A 12,111-nucleotide genomic window follows, 5' to 3' on the forward strand; every position below is an offset into this window, starting at 1 on the left:
AAGAAGAACGAAAATTACCTATATAGTAAAAGAAAGTTGAGATTGAGTGGAGAGAGAACAAAATTTGAAATTCAAAATGGTAATTAACTGTAGTGATTTGAGTGAGTGAAATTAGGAAGAGATGGAGTGAAAATAGGAAAGAAAATCTTGTCTTGGGTTTCAAGAGTGATGTATCCGGATGAAGGTGGATTTTGAATATAAATAGGGATTTTAAAAATATTTTAGAATAATAGGGAATAATAGTAAATATAGTAAGTAATGAAGTGTAGTTAAGTAATTTTTCCAAAAATTAATAAACATGTTTTAAAGAAAAAATGATCAGTCAACTCACCTCAACGTACAACTCACATAGGGTTGGATTGGACTAATCAGGCCCATCGAAATGGTGGTCCAACTTATCAAATTTCAAGAAAAGGACCACATAAATTGGATGGGTTTAGACCGACTCATATTCATATCTTTATCAACACTTGATTAGATAAGTTCAATTATGAAAAAATATCTCTTGACACATTAAAATTAGTTTTTCTTTTATTTTATACTTCTCATAATTATATTAGACTTCCTTTTTATCACATAAAACAAATTCAAAAATGTAAAAATTTTGATCCACTAACGATAAAAGAAATTTCCCGCAATTAGTGATACACAAAATATAGCATTCAAGGGTATGAACTAATGAACAATGAACAATGAAGTGAGTTAAGCACTATGAGATCTCAGATTCAATTTTCAACAAAGACAAAACACTAAATAATTTTATTCTCATATGGTTTAACCTCGATGAACAAAGTTATCTTGTACCTATTGTTGGTGGAACCATAAGCTTTGAAATGGTACTTATTACTAGTGCCCCCGTGAAATTAATTAAAAATAATACATATTGTTAGTGGGAGGTGACACATATCTCGTGGAATCAATCTATGTTATAATAATCAGTTTGGTTCAATTTAATGTATTATCGGTTCGATGTATCGATTCTTAAATATGTTAAATCAATAAGATATTTTTTATCGATTTTTTGATTCATCGGTTACTGGTACTTAACAGTTTGATTTAACTAATAAAAAATACTCATAAAATAAATATATGATTTCTCAACAATTGACGCGACAGAACAATGATATAATTTTACATAATACTCATAAAATATAAACAACAGTAACATGAAAAGAATTATACAAGTGCAAGACAAACAAAAGAAAGGAACTTACATAGATATACTATAATGACAAAATATTTACCATTTATAGCAACAATATTTTTATTTTCGTTGAACACTTATAATACATATTATAAAAAATAATTTATAAAACATCTACAATATAAATTTTATTGATAGATAATATATTTATCACACACTTTAATACAATTATATGGAGCTGCCACGGAAATGGACGTTCAACCAAGAATCCATCATAGGCATCTGGACCCCTAATGTTCTACTTAGATCTGCGTCTCATATTTCTGCGCTTCCTCTTCAGTCTCCTCACATGCTTCTTTTTCCACTTGGCTCTCATGCTTGCTCAAAATTCACTGTCGACCTTCTCCGTATCTCGTCTTTCACCGCTTCGGAAGTTTTGGTAAATGATTTTTTACTATTAAAATATTGAGGTAAAAGATTTAAAAGTAAATTAATAGGGGTAAATATGTAATTTAGTATTTTAATTTATGTATAACTAATATCCTCGTAACTTATTTTATTTTTTATCCCGCATAAAATTATACATAGATTTCCTCATAAGTTAAATGAGTATTAATTATGTAGAATTACAAAAATATAACCAAACACCGTATGAAATCAATACAAAAATAATTTTTATACAACATTTTGAAACACACCAACAAAACACTATAAAAATTTAAAACATGAAAACCAAACATGGTATAAAATTAATACATGAAAATCAAATATGGTATAAAATTAATACATGAATAACCAAGTTATTCATGTAATAACTTTTGACCTTATATAGTAACCAAACGGCCCCTAAAGTACTAATATTAATATTTAATATTTATGTAGAAGTAAAATAGTAAATTATTACATTTTTAATATGTTATCGTTTATCTAATAACCCGATAGTAAAAATCAAATTGATAACTTGAAATATTTTTTTATAAAATTAGTAAAAAATTGTTAACCCAATAACCCAATAACAATAATGTAATAATATTTTTTTTAATTAAATTTATTAATAGATTCAATTTTTGCACACCCCTATAAATATCTGGTGAAATTAATTGAGGTACGAGCAACTACACCAAATATAATATTTTTTCCCCAAATTAGTACACTGTTGGTGGGGACGTGTCCTAATAGGATGGATGACAAGAAGCTTTAGAAGAAGATATTTATAAGCTTCACAACATATTCTCAACCCTTCATTCTTTAAAACCCTAACCTTCGAAATTCGCCTTCTCTAAGCGCTCTGTGTTTTCATCCTTCATCAATTCTCCACTAAAGGTACGTTTCTTCAGTCTCCGTTCATAGAGTTCCTTTTAATCGGCATCAATTTAACGAAATAGCTATAAAGATCTGTATTTTTTTTATTTTACATTTTAATTTTTTCCATTTTTGCTCATTTTTCCGAGCGAAAACTGTATTTCAATTCAGTTTAAACCTTGTTTAGAGGTAGATCTAGCATAGAAGCAGTCTGCATACAAGAAAAATATTAATAAAGTATATATACATAATTTGTGTACCCATTATGTGTGTTTGGTAGGAAGGAAAATGAATATTTTCTAGGAAAAGAACAGGGTTTCTTACTAATTTGTGTTCGGTAGGTAAGCAAAATATATTATATTGAAAGTATTTTGTATGTAATCTAGACGAATACTCTTGGAGTTGGGGGTGGGAGGATAAGGTTGGTGGGGATGAGGGCTACGAGTGTGGGGGTGAAGATGAGGTGTGTTGCAGGGTAAGGAGAACACAATCAATGTGGAACGTCATTTGTTGGAATTTATTTTCCCTATTTATATTAAGGAGGTCATTTTCGTCATTTTGAAGCAACTTTAATGTCCTAGGGAAAATGTTTTCCATAAATTTGACCAATCGAACATGAAAAACTCGGGGAACATTTTTTGGAAAATGGTTTCCTTCATACTGAACACACCCTATATGTATGTTTGTTACTTTGTTTTATGTATGTACGTGGGTGCATCAATTTGGTTGCTCAAGTTGTGTGTTTGTGACTAAGTTCTTTTTGGGTGTTATCCAATTTTTGTTTCTCAGGTGGGTTTTAATTGTAATTTTTTTGTTGTTGATTTTTTTAGGAACAATGAGTCGTTCAAGTAGGACAATTTATGTTGGTAATCTTCCTGGTGATATTCGTGAGCGCGAAGTGGAGGATCTGTTCTACAAGGTACGTGTAGTACACTTAGCTTCATACTTTAGTTGGATGTCATTTACTAATGCCCAGTTTGTTTGACTCTTAAAACTTAAATGTGTGTGGTGTGTAATTGTAGTATGGTCCGATAGCACATATTGATCTGAAAATTCCACCAAGACCCCCTGGTTATGCTTTTGTTGAGGTGAGTTTTGGCTGCACTGGCTGAAATGAATTTCATTGGATATTTCCTTCTCAAATTTCAAGCTATTTTGACATCGTTTTGTTGGAAATAAAAACAGTTTGAAGAGGCACGCGATGCTGAAGATGCTATTCGCGGGCGCGATGGTTATGATTTTGATGGGCATCGCTTGAGGGTTAGTAAAATCTTAACAGCATATAGGATACACACATATGAATCAACTGTATACTCTGTACTTTGAGAAGTATGTCACTATGTGTGACTTGCATTTTTCTGAAACAGGTTTCAGTCCATGTCTTAATTGCATTTTCGTTAACCTTAGCATTTCACCTAAACCATTATGTTTCTTTATTTAAATGTTTGTCCCGAATTAGTTGGGAATAGTTATATAAATCCTCTGTATCTGTCCTACTTGATTCAGGCACGTTTGTTTTCAAGGTTAGTTTGTCTTTCAAGGCAAATTAACAAATCTAATACATATAAGACACCTAAGGGCTAAATAGTTCTCTTTTTTGAGGTGCTTAAGCTTTTTGAAATTGTTACATATTTACAGGTTGAACTTGCACACGGTGGGCGTGGTAACTCATCATCAAATGATCGTTATAATAGTGGCAATAGTGGCCATAATGGTGGCCGTAATAATCACAAATTTGGAGCTCCCAAACGTACTGAGTATCGAGGCACGTTTGTATTAATGTGCTTGCCTAGTATTCTTTGTTGCATTTCATGCCTTCTTGATCTAATTCACTTATTTATTTTCAGTTTTAGTTACCGGATTGCCCCATTCAGCGTCCTGGCAGGATCTCAAGGTGAGTGGTAAATTATAAGGACCATGGTTAAAAGTGATCCTCGTTTTCCAGTATTTATCTTCTAGCCGCTAAATATTGGTATTATGTGTTTCTTATGTAGGATCATATGCGTCGAGCTGGGGATGTTTGTTTCTCACAAGTATTCCGTGAGGGGAGTGGTACGATGATAGGCAACATATACTAGTTTTATGCTCCTCTTGATTATCCTTTTGGTTATATAGGTTTTTTTTTTACTATACCAAAGAAGCTTGCCTATATCAGGACCTATGTTTGTAAATTAAGAGTCAAGTCTCTATAGCTCCCCTTTCTCCTTTTTTCTTTTCTATGTCTTTCTTTTGGATTTTCTTCTTTGAGAAGGGGTGGGAGAAGAAGGTTTTTTGATCTTTTGTTTTGAAAATAACAATTTATTTGCTGGATAACTTGAATCTTAATTGTTTTGACGGTTCTAAAACGTACTGTCTTGAGTTAGCTTGACTATCTTTCATTATGCAATTAGAAGGGCTTTCTCAAAGTAGAATCCTGTCTTAAATCTTTTGTGTTGAATGTAACTGTGGTTCATCATTGGGTCTGCATGTGTCTTTCCCCACCTTATAACAGCTAATATTATCTTTTCAGACGGTCAGACCGAATCATTGCAAATTTTGTTCTATTGCCCGTGAATAGATGATATCAAAGAATGATGATTAGAAAGTTTTGGGCTATTTGTTGAGAACAAAATTGCTGAACGCTGCAGTAACGTGCATTAAGTATATATTTGATGACTTTTGGCTTAGTTTATACTATAAATTATCCAACTTGGCTGGATAAAGTGACAGCATCTCTCAGTTCGGATGGGGTTATGGGTGCTATTACTAATCCTGGTCAGGGTTGATATGCTGTATCTCCTTTGGCTGAAGTTTATGGTTGTACATCATTCTTAACGTAATTCCATGCGTCCTAGTCAGAAAACTATACAAATGTTTTCTTTTGGTGCCATAGCAATATAATAAAACGATAAAGAATAACAGAAAGTTAAAAGAGTATTACATCAAGAAAAAGCAAATGAAAAAAATTACAGAAAAATTGTAGGGTAGGTATAAAGTAAAATAAAATAGTAGGGAAAAAGAATACAGAGCAGAAAAAGAGGAGGAAAATCTAAAAGAAACCCTTGGTTTAGGGTTGAGGGAAGGTAGTAATGACTCAATCCAGGTGGTGTAGAAGAAGAGATCAGTTATTTTTGGGGCATGTTGGAGAGGTAAGTGGGAGCTCCGTGGACGATAAGTTGAAGATAGAAGTAAATAAGAGAGCTTATTTTTCTTCATGTTGAATTACATCTCGTGCTTACCTGCTTATTCCTCACTCTTTTAATAAATGTTGATACATGTCTGGAACTAATGCCTGGATTATTCCCCCTGGTGATAATGGTCCTCCAAAACACGATAGTACTGCTATCTGGTTTATTGCATGTTACCAACCTTGAATAAGCTGGATAAATGTTATAAAGAGGCTAATCTAGCTTAGTAACTGACCCCTGAACTCTTTTCAGGGACCACTGGGATTGTGGATTATACCAACTATGATGACATGAAATATGCTGTAAGTTATCTCCTTTTTATTATTCTGTATGTTATCCTCAATTTATGTTCAAGATATTTGAAATGCGTTTATGTTCGACTAACAAGTATAATTAATGTTCTTTGTATGTAGATTAAAAAACTTGATGAATCTGAGTTTCGGAATGCTTTTTCTCGTTCCACAATTCGAGTATGATGTGATTATAACTCGAATACTTTGATTATAGTCTGCTTAATGCCTTCTCTTTTATTATCCTATACCATATTGCTCGTCTTGTAGGTGAAAGAACATGATTCTAGAAGCCGCAGCCGCAGCCGTTCTTACTCGAGAGGAAAGAGTGGTAGCCGTAGCCGCAGTCGAAGTTACAGTCGTAGCCGGAGCAGAAGGTGTGGATAGTTTGCAGGTTTTATAGCTATGTACTTCACTTTTGAATGCTACTATGGATTTCATTGCTATTCTCTTTCCTAGCAGCAAATCTCCTAAAGCTAAATCGTCAAAGCGTGGAAGATCTCGTTCTAGATCTGTCTCTTCTCAGCCCCGTTCCGGGTTAAAAGGGCGCTCTGTGTCAAGGTAATATTCCTTACTGGTTATATGCTACCCATTTTGCTGTTGGGGCAAGTTATGTAAAAGTAGCCTATAGTACAAGGTTAATGTATATTTTTATGCAAGTATTTGTACTCATTCTATCAGTTGATTTGAATCATTTTAATCTTTTCATTGTGAGAGCTACCTGGGAATTAACTGTTGCATCTTGCACCTCATTCATTTAGTGGGCAAGCAGCTGAGCACTTTGTTTCCAACACCCTCAATCTTGACTAGACTTTGTATTGTCGTTGACATGAGATGGATGTGAAGCAAAAGTTGTTGACTAATTTAACGTTTTCACATAACTTGCTTGTAAATTTGACAAGTTCAAATTGCAAAGCTCATCTACAAAATGATTGTAGTTGTTTCCTCTTACTTTTTGATTCGAGAAGCATATATTTTTTAAGATAGATCTGGTAAGTCTTGGTCCCACAACAGCCTTCTTTTTTCCCGTATAATGGAGCAATAAATCATGTGTATTGCATATGGACGTAAAGCCTTGCCTCTTGAAACCTAATGTTAATTTCATTCTGTTTCAGGGTGTGTCTATCCAAAAAAAATCATTCTGCTTCAAGATGATAGATATTTTTGAACTAAAGCAATGTCTAACCATTTGATAAACCAAACAAGTTACGGAACACCATAGTGCTCTGCACTTTTAAGAGTTCTGTACATCTGTTCTCGGTGCATAGGATTGTTGTTTTTCTTTTAACCATGCTATTCAGTTTTTCTAACTGTCGTTGCAACTTCTGCTATTAAATATGTGGCTAACTGGTCATTCAGTTATGAAAAGATGTCTTGATACTGCAATTCAGAATCCATTAGAAACAAAATAGTTGTTGGGTGTTGGATTTAGAAGTTGGTTGTTCCTATGCTTCTTGTAACTTTGCATTTTGGAAACGTCGGAAAATATTCTGTGTAGTCAAGGTACGATCATTTATTATTTCCTTTGTAAATATGAGAAATCACATTGTTGGTTTTTCTAGATGTTGGATATATACGAGGATCTTGGAATGCATATTAGGATCTTGAGTGGATATGTTCTTGCCTACAACGAATTTTGTTGTGGAGGTATGCTGTTTTCTAGATGGCAACTTCGGAATCTTTTATGGTGTCTCTCCTCTAATGAGCATCATGAAATGTCCATCGATGCTAGATTGGGAACAAGAAGATCATGGATTTTGATGGTCAAGCTGGACTGGCATACTTAACTTCACTTTGAATTTGGGATCGCCATCTGCCAAGCTAATAAGACACTAATTGGTTCTTTCACTTCCTGTTAATTGGTCTTCAAACAGCACAAACTTAAATTATTGACTAGAACTCTTCCTTAACTAGGTAACTTGCATGGCTTCATACTTGTCATTGTTTTCTCTTTGGGATGGTGAAATGATTACGGGTTTCTGCATATCTACTTTGATTATGGTCACTCCGACGTGGAAGTGGCATCAAGGCAGTTGGATGAAAGTTGTTAAGCAGAAGGTTGGGTATTAAATTGAGTTGTTTCTGGACATTTTGCAGATCTCCATCAAGATCCAGATCCCCAGTGCCATCTGTAAGTCAAATGACTCTTCTAAGATAAAAACATGAAAGCCATTTTGTCTTGTTACATTCACATAAAGTTATTTGATTACATTTTCTTTTTTACTCGGAATTCTCTCTTTGTTTGTTGGCATTTTATATTTGACTGGATTGGTCTCAGCGCCCAAAACGTGTGAGCAAAAGCCCAAAACGTGTGAGCAAAAGCCCAAAACGTGCAAGCAAAAGCCCAAAACCTCGCGACTCCAGGAGAAGCCAGAGCTTGAGTAAAAGCCCAAAACCGCGTGATTCAAGGAGAAGCAAGAGCCCGAGTAAAAGCCCAAAACCGCGTGATTCCAGGAGAAGCAAGAGCGTGAGTAAAAGCCCAGAACCACGCAATTCCAGGAGGAGCCCAAGCAGGAGCAAAAGCCCAAAACCACGTAATTCCAGGAGAAGCCCAAGCAGGAGCCGCAGTCGGAGTCGCAGTGGGAGTTTGTCGAGGTCCTCTTGCTCATCTGGCTTTATTAATGGACAGTCATTGGGCGTTGTAACCTTGCCATAACTATTTTGTTGACATTTGATTGCAATTTTACAGGTGAACTTGGATTAAGCTGTTGTGCTGCAGTTGCTGAGATTTGAGAGTGCTGTTGTGCCGGAAAAGATCAGCTGAGCTGTTGGTGTCATCTTTTCCTATAAGAAGTCAGATAAAATAGCTTCTGAATTTCTTGATCCATGACCAAATTAGAACTTAACTGTAAACCTTTCCTTGTCTATGACTTGGGAAGATTGCAGTATTTTAGTATTTAAGAAACTTTGCAGCTTGTATGATGACAAAAATCAAAAATTATGTTTTGGATTTTCGCAGATTCTGTTATTTGTTTCCTGCTGGTGTAATGCTCTACTTGGGTAATGACATTATTTGCCCTCTTAAGACTTCATAAGTTCTTGTCAAAGATTTGTTTCTTTTTTGCTGGTGTCATCGAATCTGTGCGATTGAAGGATATGCTTATTTCCCCTTCTCGACAAGTCGCAAAGAGTTATATCCCCTCCTCGTCCCATCTTGAGAAATAGAATTGACTAGTTTGTTCATTAAAGGGAGAAGGTTTTATTGAGTTTGCTGAGGATCTCTCGAAAACCACGTCTAGTTTCTATTGCCTAAAGGTTGGGGTAAAGCTGCATGCACAGTGCACACAACCATTAGAAAAGGCATACATTATTGTATCGAATCCTTGCTCCAATGAGAAACATGATGGAACGATATGTCATCGAATAACTCTTAACTCAACGCCACTTAGTGTCTCTTTCAAGTGCAATTGACCTAGAATTTAGGTAATGAATCGACGAAAGGGAAAACTCTCATTTTTCTCTTATTTCATACATTACATTGTGATTCACTACACAAGACTGAAGTATTTTTGCAACATCTTACACAACAACTACAAATCAACTGAGTCCAGAAATCAAAGAAATACACAGTTTCCTTTCCTCCTGGAGTTGATGATATTGATCACATATTTGTAATCTCTAAAATTTATTCACTTGGACAATAATCAAATACCAAGAAACAATTCAAGATTTAATCTTTGGCTTCTTCACAATCATCACACTGCAGTGGGCATGATGGGCACAGTGGTCACTTACACTACCCAAAACAGTCCTGCACAATCAATAATGAGTTTAGTACAATAACGCGTTTAAGTTCTAAGCACCGGCGGTGTAAATAAATTTGTATACAATCGAACCACCTATGAAGTCAACAAAAATGACAACATACCTACTGTGATCTCACAAGTGAGATCTGAAGAGGATAAAGTTTACATAAACTTTATCCCCATCTTGTGTAAGGTAGAGAGGTTTGTTTCTGAATAGATCCCCGATTCGAAAAATGCATTTTCAAAAACAAGTTTGAAAAATATAAGAGGGAAGAAGCAATGGTGAAAATACCGAGGAAAAGGAAAGTATGTAAAACAAATGTAGCAGGATAATTAAAGATAATACTCAAATAATATTAATAGTACTGATAAGGAGAAGAGGGAGCAGAACAGGTGCTCAAAAACTAGAACCATGCTCTCTTGTAAAAAAGAGAGCGACATCGCTCGACTACTGACTAACCTTCTAATTAGACTAATCTTCTACCCTAATTATTCAAGCTCTCCTATCTAATCTAAGGTCGGACCACCTATAAGGTCATTACGCGAAAACCTATATAATAAACATTAACCGATAACCTAATATAAATTGGAACCAATAGTAGGTAAAACCCGACAACAATGTAATTATCGTTAAGAATTACTCGTTATCGTAGGTCACATTAACTAGAAATATAAACAAGCTACACACCGTTAGAAATTAAATTTACCTCTTTATAACTCCATAACCATGACAACCCACAACTAAAACAGAGGCATGAAATTTCTCTACAGCTTCACAAAGGACATGCCTAGCATCACCTTCCACAACCTCAACTACAGCATCATTCACCTAAAAAAGAGTTAAAAATCATTTTAAAAAAATGAATTAATATTTTATATAGAAAATGTAAAAAAAATATATTCAAATTTCCTCATATACCGTTTGAAATGGCTCAATTTTGCCCTTAGAAACACACGTATAATCCATTTATAACATTTCATTAGCAAATTGTTTTTGCTATTAACAGAGCCCTTGCATGAACTCCACGTGTTCAATTTCATAGAGAAAGAAAGTCCAAATTTACCATTCAACTTTTGACTAGACCAAAAGTTTAACGGTAGATAAAGTTACTCATTTTGAAATTGTACAAGTACAAATATAACTTTTTTTAAAAATAAATAATTGTGTTAATAATAATTAAAAAAGATAATAAATTACAGATTTTGCTTTGCATATCTCCATAGCTTTCTCCGCAACCCTTGCGGCAATTTTCTTTAAATTAGCCTCTATGGCTGAAAAAGCTTCCACACTCCCTGCAAAATTCATCAAAAAAGTAAAATCAAGATATAATATATATATAGATTTAATAAGTTCTTTGAACATGAGGAAAATGACCTTTTTTTTAAAGTGAAAATATAGAAAACAAAGTTCAACAAGTATTTTACACTGATTGTATCCTCCCTATGGAAATGATTTCCAGCATACCTCATCTTCGCCCCTACATGTTAACCCCCATTCTCACCACCTCGTCTCCTATAATATTTGTCTATAGATTATATATAAATATCTTTTACTTACGTATCGAACACTAAAAAATAAATTAAAAAACACCTATTTTTCTGAAAAACATCTTCCAAGAGAACATTTTCCATCCTACCAAACACAACCAAAGTCTTAAAAAGTACTTATGAATTTTTAGGATTTTAAAATTATTTTTAAAATAATTGAACTGTTTAAAATTAAAAAGAAATATTTGAAATTTTTCCATAATTGCTTTTTCCTTTAATGAAATTTTATATTTTTAGGAGATGCACTATTTAAATTGCGCTACTTAAAAATAAACAAAAGGGCAACAGTAAAAATTATGATTTAAATTATATTTTTAAATATTTTTCTTAATATATATGCATAGCTTCATAAATTCAGTTAATATAGAATAGACAGAATACTTTTTAATATGTATCTTGAAAATCTCTTTTTACCTTTTTCAAACTGATCAACATCTAGTTGAATATTGTCATATAAAATAAAACGAAAAAAATATTAAAAAAATTAGTAAGACATACCAGGACCAGCAGCAAGACCAATGATAGAAGCAGGAGTTGGCTTAGCATGAACTAATACAAGTTTAAAATCAGAATTAGTATTATAATTAGTAAAAAAATGATCTAAAGTCCATTCTAATGCATAAAAACTATGTTGATTATCTTCTATTCCAAACACCATCACTGATTTTTCCTCTCCCATATTTCCTGTTCTTGAAATTCAAAACTCTCTCTTTTTTTATTTTTGAAAAATAAAATAAAATATTTGTTTAAGATATTTGATGGAAAAAAAGCAAAGTAAAAGTGAGCTATTTGAACACGAAATATAAAGGTTTTATTATCGGTTTGTTTTATTATATTCTTATTCTTATCTGATGGAATCTAATTCAGTTTCTAGTTAGATAAGAATAGAATTCCCTAGAATATGATGCCAGAAA

At 33.5% G+C, this 12,111-nt stretch overlaps 2 protein-coding genes across 4 annotated transcripts; one reads left to right on the forward strand and one right to left on the reverse strand.

Moving 5' to 3' along the window:
• The first annotated feature begins 2,325 nt into the window (after nt 1-2,325).
• Nucleotides 2,326-8,964, forward strand: LOC129898633 (serine/arginine-rich-splicing factor SR34-like). Of its 3 annotated transcripts, XR_008769415.1 has the most exons (15): nt 2,326-2,467; nt 3,277-3,365; nt 3,469-3,534; nt 3,632-3,706; nt 4,085-4,211; nt 4,294-4,340; nt 4,441-4,498; nt 5,866-5,915; nt 6,027-6,083; nt 6,174-6,280; nt 6,366-6,464; nt 7,466-7,550; nt 7,636-7,817; nt 8,001-8,034; nt 8,182-8,280. XR_008769415.1 is itself a non-coding variant. In XM_055973256.1 (14 exons), the coding sequence occupies exons 2-14, from the start codon at nt 3,282-3,284 to the stop codon at nt 8,594-8,596; spliced, it is 1,125 nt and encodes a 374-aa protein (XP_055829231.1). In that variant the 5' UTR covers nt 2,326-2,467; nt 3,277-3,281; the 3' UTR covers nt 8,597-8,964. The 3 variants fall into 3 exon arrangements, 1 of the variants encoding a protein (XP_055829231.1); XR_008769414.1 differs by having other exon boundaries at nt 7,466-7,817; XM_055973256.1 differs by lacking the exons at nt 7,466-7,550; nt 7,636-7,817 and adding an exon at nt 8,593-8,964 and having other exon boundaries at nt 8,182-8,498.
• Nucleotides 8,965-9,340: 376 nt separating this feature from the next.
• LOC129898672 (universal stress protein PHOS34) lies at nt 9,341-12,024 on the reverse strand. The gene is made up of 4 exons (XM_055973302.1): nt 11,696-12,024; nt 10,848-10,942; nt 10,357-10,478; nt 9,341-9,654 (listed from the first exon to the last, which is right to left on the reverse strand). Exons 1-4 carry the CDS (start codon nt 11,874-11,876, stop codon nt 9,567-9,569), a joined length of 486 nt encoding a protein of 161 aa, XP_055829277.1. The 5' UTR covers nt 11,877-12,024; the 3' UTR covers nt 9,341-9,566.
• Between the last annotated feature and the right edge of the window lie 87 nt (nt 12,025-12,111).

This window comes from Solanum dulcamara, chromosome 8 (genome assembly GCF_947179165.1).
Source record: "Solanum dulcamara chromosome 8, daSolDulc1.2, whole genome shotgun sequence".
Taxonomy (NCBI): domain Eukaryota; kingdom Viridiplantae; phylum Streptophyta; class Magnoliopsida; order Solanales; family Solanaceae; genus Solanum; species Solanum dulcamara.

Excerpts from the sequence above, each read along its gene's own strand:
- LOC129898672 (XM_055973302.1), bottom strand. The coding sequence starts at position 11,876 with ATGGGAGAGGAAAAATCAGTGATGGTGTTTGGAATAGAAGATAATCAA. Across the intron at positions 10,943-11,695 it reads TGGTCTTGCTGCTGGTCCTG|GGAGTGTGGAAGCTTTTTCA; the intron begins GTATGTCTTACT and ends TGAATTTTGCAG. Across the intron at positions 9,655-10,356 it reads GGTTATGGAGTTATAAAGAG|GACTGTTTTGGGTAGTGTAA; the intron begins GTAAATTTAATT and ends TTGATTGTGCAG.
- LOC129898633 (XM_055973256.1), top strand. The coding sequence starts at position 3,282 with ATGAGTCGTTCAAGTAGGACAATTTATGTTGGTAATCTTCCTGGTGAT. Across the intron at positions 4,499-5,865 it reads AGTATTCCGTGAGGGGAGTG|GGACCACTGGGATTGTGGAT; the intron begins GTACGATGATAG and ends AACTCTTTTCAG. Across the intron at positions 8,035-8,181 it reads CCAGATCCCCAGTGCCATCT|CGCCCAAAACGTGTGAGCAA; the intron begins GTAAGTCAAATG and ends GATTGGTCTCAG.